Raw genomic sequence first — 16,140 nt, 5'->3', positions numbered from 1 at the left:
GTTTGTCTTTTTTCACTCTTGTTATAGTATCGTGACAAAATGAAAGATAACATGTATTATACCAATGGCTGTAACAGATTTGGGGTCCTGGTCTCAACGGGGGAGGGGGGGTTAACTTGTGAAAAAAAAAATTAATAAAAAAAAGAAAAAGAAAATATACAGACCAGCAATGTAGTCCGACTACTAAAGTATCTACATTTAATTTGCTTACATAACATGTTATGGCGTTACGTAATCTGCAGCTAGACTATGTCTCTACCAGATACATCGTCACCGAAGGTAAGTTACTCATTCATCTGATAGAAACGTCTAGCCGCAGATTCCTTAACTCAGAATAGATACCAAAGCCATACCCACAGTGGAGGTGGGTCTGCGACTGTACCCCAATAAGTTACCGAGGCAACAGAGCCGTCAACAAGGAGACGACCCATGGTGGGGAACGCAATCAGCGCAGCCACACCAGACCATGAAGCTCAGAAAGAGCGAAAAACATGGGGAGGCAAAGGTACTACAAGCTGTCAAGAACAGAATAAAAACCCCTGTATGCATGACGGTTGAGCGAAGGAAAACAATCTAGATATGTCTGTGTGAAAGGGAAAGTTCATGACTTCGCAAGAAGTGGAACTGAACCCAGGGGCTAAAGGACCTGCAGCATCTGACGTGCTGACCATAAATAAAACCTAAAGGGAAGACAACTGGTATGACAGAGTCAACACATATCAGTCCAGTATGCACAACAGTGGAAAAAACACAGTTAAATCCAGTACCAGCCAAAGACGTAGGACAGCATTGGCAGGATGTCGACTCATGAACATTAAGTGCCAGTTGTAGCAGAAACAGAAGCCACACTGTTGGAGAGTCACTCTGTCATGAAGCATGGCCATATAAGAGCAGACCAGGTCAATGACCACGGACACCGAATGAAGGAATGTTGACCGCACGATTTTGCTGTGTAACGGCACAGCCGATATAGAGGCAAAGAATAGGCCTAGAAATGAAGCGTAACACAGAGGACGCTAAAGCACCAACAGTTATGATGAAGCAGAAGTGGACAGAACAATGTCCAGACTAGTAAGCCACATCAGCCCTTCACCCGGGAGGAGCAACGGTCCCCCGCAAGATAGAGGAGGATACGGAACTAGACACAACAGTCAGAAACAGTCAGGACCAATTACATGGTCCAAAGACTCAAGAAGCAAGTATCCTAAAGAGAACACTCCCCTTGAGAGTGGTACAGCAGGAATCCAAGCCGAAGTGTGTAAAACACGTGGGCGGAAAGCAGCAGGGAAATGAGTAAAAATTCCTGTTGGAAAAGTGCCCAGAAAACGAGGGCACAAGAAAGGTACATGGCAAAATCACCATCTGGAAAGATAAGCCCAGTAAGGGCTGAAGTACGAAAAATTTTATCACCCTAGTCCTCAAACGGAAGGGAAAAAGCAGGACCACAGAAGTGATTTTGTTCACCCAGTCCTTAAACGGGAGGGGAAAGCAGAGCCACAGAAGTGGAAGAATCAACGCAAACACCTTATTATAGCAATCATACCAGGGTGCATTCCCAGGTTGCATCAACACGAAGAAGTGTACCACATAACAGTTGTATTTTTTAACAAAAAGAGGATAGGGCGTCAGTGGTGAGAACTGCGCCTGAACTGAATAGAACAAGGCCCTAAGATAGTGACTGGCAAAAGAAAAGCAGCCATCAAGGGCAAGAGGATCACAGCGACGCTGAAAAACGCCCCGTGAATATAGGCAAGGCAGAAGCCATACGGTAAGGAACCCATACCAAGGCAGTGAAGGATTACCAGATCCAACTGCACCAAAGGTGCAATGGAGCGATGCGAACGTCAGGATCGTATAAAAAGGAAGCCCACAGCAAGATTGTTGCGAAAAATAGGAGCGTGCCAAGGCAGTCACCGAATATCCTATAAATACCCCACATAGGGTAAGTGTCAACCCCTGTGAGGGGGAGTCCTCTTGGGCAAAGCACACATTTAGAGGACAGAAAGGGAAGACAGAACCACTGAACGTAAAGAATAATGAGAAGATGGAACCACCGCCTACACTATCTGGGTGCTACGCAGAGTACCGGACATGTACGAAATCAGACCAACAAGTTAACATCGCCTACGCAGAATAAAAGGATACTCATAAGGCAAAAAGGGTGTGCCACAAGAGTCACGGTAGCCCTGACATGAGGCGGGAGACCGCTGAATCCGCATGGCTATCAAAAAGGTCCACGCTGTTGAAAGGCAGATCCCTAAGAGCATCCCGCACTTTGTCCGGAAAACGACTGTCGCGCAGCCAAGCATGGCGGCGCAAAGCCACCGACCGAGCAAGAGCTCATCCCACTGAGTTAGTGGCATCAAGAGACAAGCGGAGGGAGAATTGCGCCATTCCCATGCCATTATGCAGAAGGCAGATTAATTAAACCAGCGGGCCTTCTGGAATGGAAGGTAGAAGAGCCTCAACCAAGTCCAAAAGGGAAGAGGATGCACGTGCGAACACGCTAGCTGCATTCAAGGCGCGGATGCCAGTACTGGCAGAGGCGAAAAGCTGGCAACCACACGCATTTAACCACCTAGACTCACTGGTGGGAGGCAATCAAGGCAGGGCGGAGGAAGACTAAGTCGAAGGCTGCATGAACAACTAGGCCCTGAGCCCTAGGATAAAGGGACAAACAGAGCGGATCATTAGGGGCAGGTCGATGTAGACAAGCTATGGCCCGATCAACAGGGTCACCCGAGGAAGGCCTTGCCCATGTACTCAGCATGATGTCAAACAAGGATGCCGCAAGGGGCAGCAAAGGCTCCACTTCAACCGGCTCCAATTGGAGAAGATCCAACAAAGGATCAGAAGGCAGAGGAACCACAGGGGACTGAAAACAAAGAATAGCTGCCACCCTATGAATAGCCCCGTGCGTAGGCAGGACTAGCCTCAGTCGCCATTCGGGGAGGTAACAATAACCCATCTGTAGGGGAGGGCTGGAGACTAACCCGTCCACTAGACAGCAACAGTGGAGGAGCCGGAACCTGATCCGGAGTCCCGCCACACACGGTACCTGCACCATGGGCCGAAACGGCCGCACATCAGTGGAGTTCAGAACAGCGTCAGCGTGTGGCATAAGAGGAGGCGTAATAGCCAGAACCGGCGACGAACGACGCTGCATGGGAGTCGCATGGACGTCTGAGGAGTCGGGAACATCAACCTCTTGAAATAGAGGAGACGGGGGCGCCGGCTCCGTCGGTACCGGCATCGAGCCGGAGTCGTCTGGATGTTGACAACCTCCAAGGGGGACTCGGAATGGGCGCCATCCGACGTCGACCCCACTGCAACATGTGCGGAACAGGGCGTCGAGCCCGGTGCCGCCTCCGACGTTGACGCACGGAGAGACTCAGGGCTATGCGGAGACGGACGGGGTGGGCTCACTGGGTCGTGTCCCGTCAACGTCGAATCTGCTCCGGAATCGGAGTTGATGCACACAGCCGGAGCAGAGGACGAATCTGCCGGCGAAGACCCGGACATGCACCCGCTTTTACCCAATTGCATGCTGTCTGTTTTTTAAAGACGCACGCAGAGGCCAATGAAAATAATGCTGAAAAATCCACACAAGCACGAGCTTGAGAAAAGAGGAGTTCAGCTGCAAGAGGCCGGATCCTTAGAGCAGCGCATGCGCACTGCGCTAAGGCTCAACCTAAACAAGCATTTGGTATTGTAAATGACACTAATATGTGTTGGCTTTGAAAATATATAAATTAGTAGCATCGTTATTCACAAAGCCAATAGCTTACACTTTCCTAAAGCGAGTCCTATTGGCTATGGTAATGCTTGTTGGTAGCAAGCAAGGACAGTGCTGTTGTGGAGCTGAGTGATGATGTGGTTGGGCTGAGTGATGTGGTGGTGTCCCTGAGTGATGTGGTGGTGCCCCAGAGTGGTGCCCCTGAGTGATGTGGCGGTGCCCCTAAGTGATGTGGTGGTGTCCCTGGGTGATGTGGTGGTGTCCCTGAGTGATGTGGTGGTGTCCCTGAGTGATGTGGTGGTGTCCCCGAGTGATGTGGTGGTGTCCCCGAGTGATGTGGTGGTGTCCCCGAGTGATGTGGTGGTGTCCCCGAGTGATGTGGTGGTGTCCCTGAGTGATGTGGTGGTGCCCCTGAGTGGTGCCCCTGAGTGATGTGGTGGTGCCCCTGAGTGATGTGGTGGTGTCCCCGAGTGATGTGGTGGTGTCCCCTGTCCCCGAGTGATGTGGTGGTGTCCCCTGTCCCCGAGTGATGTGGTGGTGTCCCCGAGTGATGATGTCCCCGAGTGATGTGGTGGTGTCCCTGAGTGATGTGGAGGTGTCCCTGAGTGATGTGGTGGTGTCCCCGAGTGATGTGGTGGTGTCCCCGAGTGATGTGGTGGTGTCCCCGTACATGTATGTAGTGTGGAATTATGTAGGTTGGGTTGGAATTTTTAGTTGTGGAAATGTGTGACGGATAAATGTGTGGTGTGGAGTGGATGTGTGTAGTGGAATTATGTGGCATAGTGTGCAGTGGCATTATATGGATAGTAATTATGTGATTTTGAGTGTACTGGTATTATGTGTAGGTGGATTGTGAGTTGGAAAGTCTGGAAGGGCTGGGCCATTATTAGCAGAATAGCAAAGCCTGCTTGACGTGCAACTCACTGCCACTGTAAAAGGGGAAAACTGTGGTGCCTTCTAGTAAAAGTGAAAAAATTCCATGTTGCCATTTCAGATACACTGTAAGGGCTGGGGCAGTGTCAGTGGCATGGGAAGTTCCTGCTGAAAGACAGTTCACTGCCAGTGTAAAATATGAAAAATATAGTGGCTTTTAAAACTAGATATGCTATAAATGTGTGTCTGCACACAGACCGCACACATGAAGGGCTGCATATTCTGTAATCAGAAGTTGCACACAATATATCTCTTAACACAGCTGTTCGTTGCCATTCATGTCACAATGTGAACTGACATTGAAAATGTGCTTGTTGGTGGAAAACGATTTGACTTCAATATACAAACACTTTGAAATAGCATTTGCGCCTGACTAGATTTGTGCCTGTGTTATCTCCAAGCCACAAAACACGATGAACTTAAGCACTCATAAAAAAAGACATTCATATCATGAGCAAGTCGTGTTTCGGATCAAGTTTCTGAAAGCCCAGCTATTTGTCCTCAAGGCCTCCCTGGTTGACACAGGCACTCTGTCAAGTTAATTTCCAAATATGCTTTTATCCTTAATGAACGATTCAAATGTGCATTTATTTCATGTATGTATTCCCTGCTTTTTAGGAACACATTCATTTCGTTTGTGTGCACAAAAACAATATTATTGTATGCAAGCAGGAATTCACATTCAGGATTAAAGTGAATAGAACAGCACCGGGCAAATCAGTTTGAAAGGAAAACGTTTCTCTTCTGGGCAGAGCTGGGAAAATTCAAAGTGGAACACATCCATTAGAGTATCAGCATCACTTTAACATATGGCCACTTTGTGCGATCGACAGTGTTTGGGGCCCATTTGTGGTGGAGACGGTTATAGAGCCGATAAGATCTCTGCAGACTCCAGAGCAACCAGCCGCTTTGTTTCCGCATTGTCACTCATGTGCACAACACGTGCTGTAGGCTTTCAACCTATGTGTCACTTCCTTTTACAACCAGGGGCAAGTGAAAGTGGTGTGTCTTTCCTTTCTTATCTATGTTTTTATTTTAATTTGCAAGCCTTACACTTAAATTAAGGGGACAACTTGAAGAAAACAAGTCTGACTATGCTGCTGGGCATCTCTGCCTACAATATAATAATTTATATTATTTGTACTAAAGGCTGTGTGACCACTGGCTGTAATGGGAAGCAGAGTAAACAAAACATGAACATTAATTAACACGGCACCCAACGTAAACAAAAAAAAACAAGGGGAAAGGACTGCAATGGAGAGCGCGTGCTGCTTATAATAGAGAATGTATTTTAGACTTGGTGGATGAGAATTAGTGCCGTGCAGGATTGGGAGTTAGGAATGCTGCCATATAAAATAAAAGTAACGTGTGCATACTCTGGGGTGAGAGGTGGTGTTGGGGGAAGGCACAGGAAGATGAAGTGAATTGGAAGCAGCTCCCTGGGGAGGAAAGGGTGGTAGAAAAATAAACATGCTTAAGAGCAGTTCTTTTATTTAATAGGTAATTTACTTAGCCATAGCATTTAGCGGGCAACCTTTACACAATCAACTGGACACGCCTGCGGCTATTTCACAATGAGATGCACACTCTTGGGCGGCAGAGGGTGTTGGGGGAAGGCAGGGGGAGATGAAATAAAGTGTAATCAGTGCTGTGGCTGCGGCGAGGGCGGAACTAAAAACAAATATGTTGAAGAGCAGTGCTCTTATTTAATGGTTAATTTAATTAGCGGCAGCAAGTAGCTGCTGCCCTTTAGAAAGAGAGCTGCACAGGCCTACGACTATTTTACGATGGCATGAAGTGTTGTTGGGGGAAGGCACAGGAGATAAAGTGAAGTGGATGCACCGGCGTACGCTGCGGCATTGAGAGGGCAGAAAGGAAAACAAACATGCTGAACAGCAGTGCTCTTATTTAATGAGTAAGTCACTTTCTATACACAGACAGCTAAACATGCCTGCGGCCATCTTACGGTTGCATGCACACTCCGGGGTGGGAAGTGTTGTTAGGTGAACGCACGGGGAGCTTAATTGAAGTGGAAGATACCCCCCTTAAAGGACCGGGCTTTAAAATGAAGTGCGGTGTGCCGCGCTGATCCTTTGGCAAGCAAAAAAATTCAGACACGCCTGCGGCCATCTCTCGGTTGCATGAACACTCCGGGGTGGGAATAATTGTTGGGTGAATGAACGCACGGGGAGCTTGACTGAAGTGGAAGCAACCCCCTTAAAGACCATGCTTTAAAATGAAGCGTGGTGTGCTGCGCTGATCCTTTAGCAAGCAAAAACAAGCTCTTGGCATTGCTGTGTGGGGGCGGGGCGGGAGCGCATTCCATTGAAGTCTGATGCTAGGCTGATGGGTTTGATGTGCACGCGCCCGTCTCACACGATTGCATCACATGAACTGGACGTAATCCGCAGTTGGTAGTGATTTTGTTTTGCCTACTATATACTCGCCTATTTATCCCTGCAGGATATAATAGGCGAGACCTAAAAAATGGCTATGGTCACTATGGTCCATCACCTGCTGCATGTGTTACCTCTCTGAATTCTGGCCTCAAAATTGAAAATGATATACAATATTTCACCTGGGTAAGTATGAAGGAAGGAAACCTCGACTTTAAATTCCTAGCAGCAACTGTGACGTGAGGGTTAAGACTACCTGGTATGTTTTCTTATCATTTAGCACCATGGGTTGCAACATACCTCAATAAAAAGAACTAGTATGTCAAAACTTCAACAGCCAGCACAACCCTTCTACCGACAACCAGAGTCAACCAGAAGACTGGAACCTCTGATCTCCGCAGATGAGCTACAATCACTGCCATCAGTTTGATGAGCACCTTAAGGGCACTGGTAAGGCCAAAAGGGAGCACAGCAAACAAAGTGTTGGACTGGCCTGACATCTGGCTACATGATCCACGAGGTCTGTGGGTCCGTTTCCGCTGCGATGCAAAAACTGAGAAGTTTGCAGGCCGTGACGCCTGGGCAGTTAGAGACGCTGCTGGAAGCCCCTTCTGTGGTCACAAAAGGAGTGGAAGGCGGACAGCGGTTGGCGATAAGCCACGGGATGGCCCAAGATCTGTCTATAGCCCTGCTGTCCTTAAGCACTCCAAGACTAAGTCCACCTTGTCTCCGTGAGACGGGAGGCATCAAAGGGTATGTCCATGAATGAGGCCTGGACATCCCCGGAAAAGTCAGTCATCCTCAGCCAGGTGTGGTGCTTTAAGACCACTGATGAAACCACTCGAGCAAATCGGTAATATCCAGCCCACAGCGTTTGGCAAACCTAGCAGCATCTCTAACCTCAGCAATAGCCTGAGAGAGAGTGGCTTGGGCCTCCTCCAAGACCATAGGCGGCACCTGGGCAAATGAGTCCAAGAACTAGTGATCGTATCAACCCAAAAGGTGCACTGTGTTCACTGACCGCGGTGCCAGCCTGGCAGAAAAGAACAACTTCTTCCCCAGGGTATCCAGCCGCTTGGATTAAGTGTTTGGGGGAGTGGAAGGGAATGCACTAGGATTTAATTTGAAAGTGGATAATTGGACCACCAAGCTCTCCGGGTTGAGGTGAGGAAACCTGGGTCCCCTGAGGCAGGTTGATGGTGGGGGGTAATCTCCCTATTCACAGGAACTCATGTGTAGGGCTGGAACTAGATGCAGAGTAGGACGTCTTTGAGTGACTCGTTAAATGTCTGAAGCGGTTTGGATGTGATAATTCCTGGCTGAAGCACATCAGTCAAAACATTTGTCTTGACAGCCACAATGTCTAGGACCTCACCGCCCACACCACCATAGCGAAAGAGGGTCCTTCTTCCGTAATCATGGGAGGAGGAGAAACCAAGCCAGTAACCAAGGAGATATCCAGTCCACTGGTGTTAGAATTGGGGGTCTGTAGTTGGCACAGGTAGGTAATTCTGACAAATAGGGACCCTCTCCTCTAGTCAGAATAAGGGGATTACACTCCTAAAATAACCCCTGCTCACCCCCGTGCAGCAAGGCTTTATCTCAGAGGCGTTGTAAGTTAAGCATTTGTGACCACATACAGTAACCCAGTGACAACACTAAAAATAGACACCACACAAGTTTTTATATAAAAAATAAGTATATTTTATATAGAGTTACCACAAGACCTATAAATGACAAAAAGAATCCACAGTATTATTAGATTTCAAGAGTTCTGGTTAAAAGGCTTTAATCAAGGTTCTGTGCGAGTCGGTAGCCTGGTCCGGCTACAGCATTGTTGCGATAACACAGAGTCTAGCAGATCCAGCAGACCGCGTCGGTACGGGCCCACTCAAATGTCGACAGACACAGTCACAGTACCTTTTACTTGAGGCGGCCGGCACAGATGTGCGAGCCGTTTCCGATATTCGTCGCGGTGCAGAAAAGAAAGCATTGCAGGACGCATTGTCCCTCGATGCGGGGCAGGCAGCGGCCCATTGACAGAGTCGGTGGATCCAAGGCATGCGTTGCAGGGCGAGATGCGACAGAGCCGGAGTTCGCGAGCTGGCGCGATCAGTCCGGACGGCGGTGCGATTCAGGCGGTGCGCCGCAAAGCGTGCAAGGTGGTGCCCAACTCCGGTGCGTTCACAGGACTTGGAGTCAGCAGCAGTGACCGCGTCGGTCAGACCAGTACGAGTCGGTGTAGCGAGGTGTTGCACGTCGCGGTGTCCACCAGTCGCGGTGCAGGCAACGAATCGGTGACGGCGTCAGGACGGAGTTGGTGAGCTCAGAGCTTGCGTTGTTCGAGGTGGACGTTGCTTGATGCGGTGCCTACAGGACACCGGGCCTGTCGTGAGAGTCAGTCACAGCTCCCTGTCTCTGTAGCCACTGAAACAGCGTTTCCAGCAGCAATTCACAAAGGCTGGTGAAGTCTACTGGTCCTGAGACTTCGGTCAGGGGGCAAGCTCTCTTCCAAGCCCTTGGAGATCTTTTGCACAAGTTGAAAGTAAAGTACACAAAGTTCTTTCTCCTCTCTTTGACAGTCAGGCAACCACTGCAGGCATATCCCCCAAGCAGCACTTTAGCTTGGGAATAGTCTCTCCTCAGTTTCTTTAGGTTCCTCTCCTCAGCAGAGGTTTCGTCTTGTAAGTCCAGAAGTGATCTAATTTCATGGGATCAGGGTCCCAATACTTATACCCCCAAATCCTTTGTTCTCTGAGGGGAGAGGGGCCTGTGCCCAGTCCAAACCAGTTCTGAAGCACTCTGTTTACCAGATTTCTCCTTTCCTTTCACAGTGCAGGGCAGGAACATCAGACGCTCCACAGGAGGGGGAGCCAGCATTGTGGAAGGCAAGTACAGCCCTGGAGCACTTTGTTGACAGTCTTCCTTCTCTTCTTTCAGTGTGCAGGGCAGAGACATCAGATGCACCATAGAGGGTGGAGCCAGCACTGTGGGGGTGGGGGTACAGTCCTATTCGGGTCCCAGGTGCAACTCCTCCCTCCCATCTAGATGCAGATCTCTCTATTCACCACTGGGCCGACTCATTCTGTCTCCTGGAATCCCCCAGCCCTGTCACTCAAACTCCAGACAAATGAATACACAACCAAGCAGAGGCAAGCTTAAATGGTTAGGCAAGAAAATACCTACTTTCTAAAAGTGGTATTTGCAAACACATAATATTAAAATAAACTTCATTAAAAGATATATTTTATTATTCTGAGTCCAGGCATACTAAACTCGAATTTCTACCATGTTCTCTGAGTCTGCTAGGATTATAAACATGTAATAATCTAGCAGCCCATTCTGGCCTATGGAGAACAGGTAGCCTTGCAAAAGTGAAAAACGAAAATGGCTGTAATTGTCCTACCTTATACTTACAATGCACCCTGCCCGTGAGCCTACCATAGGGGTGACTAATATGAAGAAAAGGGAAGGTGTTAGGGACTGGCAAGTGGGTGCACTTTCCCAGTCAGCATGACAGTTCCAGACTGCATGCAGCCTCTGCAATGGCAGACCTTAGATACGTTTTACAAGGCCGCTTCTGTGGGTGGTACAACCAGTGCAGCAAGCCCACCTGCAGCATTTGGAATTACATGCCCTGGGCATACTCAGTGCACTGTACTAGGGTCTGATAAGTAAACCAAATAAGTCAATGATGGAATCACCAATTAATAAATTAATTTACAATAGCGAGAGCATATGCACTTTAGCACTGGTCAGCAGTGCTAAAGTGCCCAGAGTCATAAAATAGCCAACAACAGGTCAGAAAAAATATAGGAGGAAGGCAAAAAGTCCAGGGATGACCCTGCAAAAAGGGCCAAGTCCAAAGACTGGCATCTGCCAGATCCTCACACCAGATGTATTGTGTAATATCTAGGAGATGGTATTCATCAGGGTCCAGTGACACCCCCCCAAATGTCCTAGACCAAAGGAAATGGGCACAGACTTGGCGCTGGGTGATCTGCCACCAGCCATTGCTGGAGTCTGCGTCAGACAACACACATTCGGCTCAGTGCTGGAATCAAGGATGAAAGCGGGGACTGCACCGCAAGTGGGCGCCGGTGACGTTGGCGGTGTAGCCAGCACTGCTCCGAATTTATCCATGGATCCAAGAGTTCCAACTGGCGCCGGGCGCCAACTAGCCGGTGGAAGAACAATAGGTGCCCCTCCCAAGCCTGTAGGGCCCAAAGAAGCTCTACCAGGGAAGGAGTAGCTCAGTGACTGGTCACCGTACCTTTTTCATCACCGGGATAGAGACCGTTGCGTTATCGCACATTGAGCAGCAAGGAGCTTGAGGGATTGACCCCTAAAAACCTTGCGGTGAATGGCGTGATAATTGATGCAGGTCTTGGTGTCCTGGTCAAACTCAAGGTACCAAAGCCAGGCAAGGTGTAAATCTGTCACCAACATTTGATGGTGACAGGTGCAACAGAGCTTAAAACCAGCCTTCCTTGTGGCCATCCCTGCCACAACAGGAGACAAAGTCTCAAAAATCTTCGACAAGAAGATCAAAAAAATGTCAGTCAAAAAAAAACTGGCGGTAGCTCTTATCCGGATCTGCACTGACTTTAGTGAAAAGAACTGTCATCAGCGCGGTGGTATGGTGCCTATATATGCACCGCACATGTCCATTTTGACAAGGACGATGCCTAACCGAGTCGAACAACAGCACCTACTGGCATGCAGGGGCACTGTTCATGAAAAATTTCCAGATCTAGTCTGATGCCGGTGGATAATTCCAAGGTAAGGAATCTGCAGCTAAACGTCTCTATCAGATATGCTTTCTAAATGATGCACTTAGCAAAGTGATGTATTGTTCAGAAACATAAAACATTTACACTTTAATTATAGTTGTGCTTAGGCTGCTGGTTTTCACTCTCTTGGCGTAACTTCTCAAGTAACGATTAGAGAGATATATTTGTTGAAAATTATTCAACAATAGTTCAAAACTATAAATGCAGTATCTTGATGCAACAAGCTGAAAACAAAATTTTATTTAAAATAATATTTTTAGGGGATGGGTATTTGTGTGAGTGATCTTGTGTATTAGCTTTGCTTTTTAAAATATTGTATAAATCATTGATAACCCTTAATGATGAATTGTTATTGATAAAATGAAACTTTCTTTAGGAATCAATTATTCGAATAAAGTGAATTGAATTGAGAACACAATGCACAATTTCAAATGTACCTATAGGCTTATAGTCTGTAGCATTGAATGTTCTAAATGATGACCCAAATGGACTCCTCATCCTTTCTTCAAGCATGTCATCTTCATCGTCTGCTTGAAGCATGGCTAGGAAATATAATAAGAGATATAATTTGTCAAGGCCAAGTAAATGGAGGCAAAGTTATCATTTGGTTATCAGTACTCCGAAAAAAAGTGAATAAAGTGCCCAATCCTACCTCCATACATCACAGTCCCAGTGCTATTAAAAACAACCCGGCACTGATCAAGAGCTGGCACTGTGTGTAAAAGATGGAACGTCCGAAGATCCCACTGTGGACAAGAAAGTTAAGGAAAAAAGGAACAGAAAAGAGTAGGAGGCTCTGGAAGGAAATACTCATTTGCATTTTTACCTTTTAACAGAAATGGCTGCACCACTATCAAACGTACCCCCAAATTAGGATTCTTAAATGTAAACAAATAATAATGTGCATTAAAATACAAAGTTAAACATTATTTTTTCAAACAATAGGAACCATTCATAACGATTTTTCTGTTAGCAGGTGTAACAATCATGGCATTCCCATGAAATTCCAGGATACAAAGCAAGATATACTTATAGAAAAAAGTGTGTGTATATTGGGCTTTATCCTTAAGCAAGGAATTACTGCTGGCTATAAACAATAGTAATGCAGGACACATCAGTATAGTCTGGCACCTAGTTATTACAAAGTTAGTACAAAGTTGGTACTGGTGCTAGGTAACTTCATATTGGCATACTTAATGTGGTTGTCCACTCATTTTTCAATACTGGTCCATTGATCAGACAACCATAGGACTTTGCACTGTCAGTCTGCTCCTAGCCACATCTGGTTCCATAATCCACTGCACTGGTTTTTGTTTTTATTTTTACTTTTAGAGCAACACTTTTCCTCTCTTGTATTCAGCATTCTCAGGTCGTCCTTAACTGAGGGGTCAGAGGTTCACATTAATTTATTAGCAAGCATGTTTTTAGGTTATTCGTTTGCTGGGAAGCCAGGCTAATTCACATAATATCAGGGCTTCCAAGATGAGCCTAGTGGACTTGGGTATGTCTTCACAACTAGCAGAATTATTTGGAGACATTGACCAATGATATTTAACACAAACTGTATTTTCTCTTGTTCTTATAGCCACTCTGCAAACATAACACAAGAACCTTATGCACAATACCACCTTGGCATTCATCTCATATAAGACTGACAGTTTGCGTGTACAGTGAGCTCTAGGGTGATCTGCTCAGGTTCGTTCTGCTTTTGCATAGCATAGCATATTTGAATGCACTTGACTATTCACTTTGTAATGCCTGATTTTGATATGGGATTACCTTTGTGTGGCGGAGCAGAAGCAACAAAAAGTTGATTTGTGTTACGAAAAGGTTTTGTACTTTCTATGTAATAAAGCAAGGCTTTTTCATATCCAATGTGTGTAGGGCATGTTCTGCCACTGAATCTGGTTGAGGGAAGATGACAGGTAACTCAACAGATTGATTTATATGAAGAGCAGAAATTACTTTAGGTAGGAATTTAGGATTAGTCTGAAGAACCCCTTTACTTTGGTGTATTTTGTAAAAAAGGGTTCTTCTATAGTTGATGCCTGAAGCTCATTCACTCTTCTGAGTGATGTGATAGTAACAAGGAAAGCAACTTTACATGTGAGAAATTGCAGTTCACATTTGTGCAATGGCTCAATGGGTGGACCCATTAGTCCGGTGAGAACAATTTTGAGATTCCACAGAGGAGCTGGTGGATGTCTCGGGGGAATGACTCTTTTGAGTCCCTCCATAAAGGCTTTGATACCAGGCCCTCTAAAAAGAGACAGATGTTGTCTATTCTGGAGGTATGCAGCTATTGCAGCCAAATGTAAACGTATGGATGTATAAGCTAAATTGGAACGTTGTAGATGTAACAGATCACATAAAATGTTTTGTACAGAAGCATCAAGCGGGTTGATGTGGTTGTTACTACAGTACATTGTAGGAGAGTGGGGTCTGCAATCCCATGGCCACCCCAGATTTTTGCTTTTTGCTTCACTGGTTTACGACTTTCCCTGGCTGTGGGCCTGCTAATCAGACCCACAGCCTAGCTGTTCTCTCTCTAAATTACAACCATGTACCCTAGGTGCATTTACCAATTGGTACTGGGCCACCTTATCAGTCCCTGTACAGTATACCTTAGGTATCCAGGGCATAGGTGTACCCAGAGCCTACCAGGGGCTGCAGCATGTATTATGCCACCCCTGGCTGGCCACCCAAATCTGACACAACTGGCTGCACGACAGCTGGGGCAAGGTGGTTGTTACGGGTGCGGGAGGAATAGGCAAGAAGCTGATCTTAGTTTTCGTAGGGTTTATTTTCAGATACAAAGTGTCTGAACTTTTCTTTTTTTAGATGTTAACTTCCCCCTTGGTGAACGACTTCTCGCGGCTTTTCTGATCCCAGATTCCGCTGCCGAGGCTCGGTGTCCCCTGTCGAGTCTTCTTCGCGGAACAGGCTTGTCAATCTCCGTCTTGCCGCTCGGTTGAGTGCACAGGGAGAGAAAGATAGCAGGTATCAGTGTTCTATCCACACGTTATACTTGCTTACAGGGGAAAGGGAGTGAGGGTCACCCTACAGGTGCAACACACCTAACTTAGATGTCGACGTGATGGGGAATTAGTGCTCAGGAAAGGGTACACCAAGATTGGGAGGGGATGCCTCAGGGTACGTCGGTACTCGTAGTTTTGCCTTTGACCCAGCCCCGGAGTTTGTCACGTACCTGGCTGAGCCATACACCTCCCGCGGGTGTATGGCTGGGCGGCTCGTGGTGTCGGTGGCCTCCTGGCTTCTCGTTCTCACTCTTTCCTGCAACGACTCCTGCCCTCGTCTCGTCCCTCGTCTCCGCACTCCGCTCTGCTTCGACGCTCTCTCCTACTCCGCTCCGCTTCTCCGTCTCCTCCTCCTGGGTGAACAAGCACAGCCCTGATTCGTACTCTGTGGCATAAAACGTCTCCGTGTCCTGACGTGACTCCTCCCATTGGAATTCCCAATCCTCCTTAAAGGGCCAGTGTTCTGTTTGAAAGTCTATGTTCGTGTCGATATTCTGCAGAGGGTACAATGGGTTAGAGGTAGAGTTTGACCTTTTTGTCTTTGTAGCTGGACCACATACCAATGTTTGGGGCAACCCCAGGTCGTTACATACCTACCCCTCCGGACACTCACGATCGGTGAGTGGGTGGCGTGACAAAAAATCTGCTCCTACATTTTCAATCCCCTTACGATGGTGCACAGAGAACGAATAAGGCTGTAGTGACAAAAACCATCGAAGGACCCTCGCGTTGTTTGATTTATTGCGGGCCATCCACAGAAGTGGGGCATGATCCGTAAAGAGATCAAAATGCCGCCCCTCCAGGTAGTATGCAAGTTTCTCAATGGCCCATTTTATTGCAAGGCACTCCTTCTCAATTGTAGCGTACTTTAATTCTCTGGGGAAGAGTTTCCTGCTGACGTACAAGATCGGGTGGTCAAGTCCATCAGGCCCTATCTGTGATAGTACTGCACCAATCCCGTAATCGGATGCATCTGTGTGCAACGAAAAGGGGCGAGAGAAATCGGGGGAAGACAACACTGGCGTTGAAGTAATGATGGACTTCAATGTACTAAACGCCTCCCGCATTGGTTCAGTAGGGTGTATCGGAGTAGACGCCTTACCCTTCTCCTTCAATGCATCGGTAAGGGGTGCGGCTATGTCTGCAAACTGTGGGATAAACCTCCGATAATAGCCGACGAGGCCCAAAAAAGATCTCATTTCCCTCCTAGTTGACGGAAAAGGGGTGTCAGCAATTGCCCTCAC

The 16,140-nt window shown here is 47.3% G+C and overlaps 1 protein-coding gene across 7 annotated transcripts in view; it reads right to left on the bottom strand.

Moving 5' to 3' along the window:
• Positions 1-16,140, bottom strand: part of DCAF1 (DDB1 and CUL4 associated factor 1) — a 928,365-nt gene that overhangs the window by 177,611 nt on the left and 734,614 nt on the right. For all 7 annotated transcript variants that reach the window (XM_078661275.1, XM_078661278.1, XM_078661277.1 and 4 more), the window contains 2 exons: positions 12,511-12,604; positions 12,296-12,400 (listed from right to left, as the gene is read on the bottom strand). In XM_078661275.1, the coding sequence (XP_078517401.1) occupies positions 12,296-12,400; positions 12,511-12,604 (199 nt within the window). The remainder of the gene's footprint in view (positions 1-12,295; positions 12,401-12,510; positions 12,605-16,140) is intronic.

This window comes from Lissotriton helveticus, chromosome 9 (genome assembly GCF_964261635.1).
Source record: "Lissotriton helveticus chromosome 9, aLisHel1.1, whole genome shotgun sequence".
NCBI classification, from domain to species: domain Eukaryota; kingdom Metazoa; phylum Chordata; class Amphibia; order Caudata; family Salamandridae; genus Lissotriton; species Lissotriton helveticus.
Note: the sequence above shows the minus strand (reverse complement) of the source record. Positions and strands in the feature narration are given on the sequence as shown.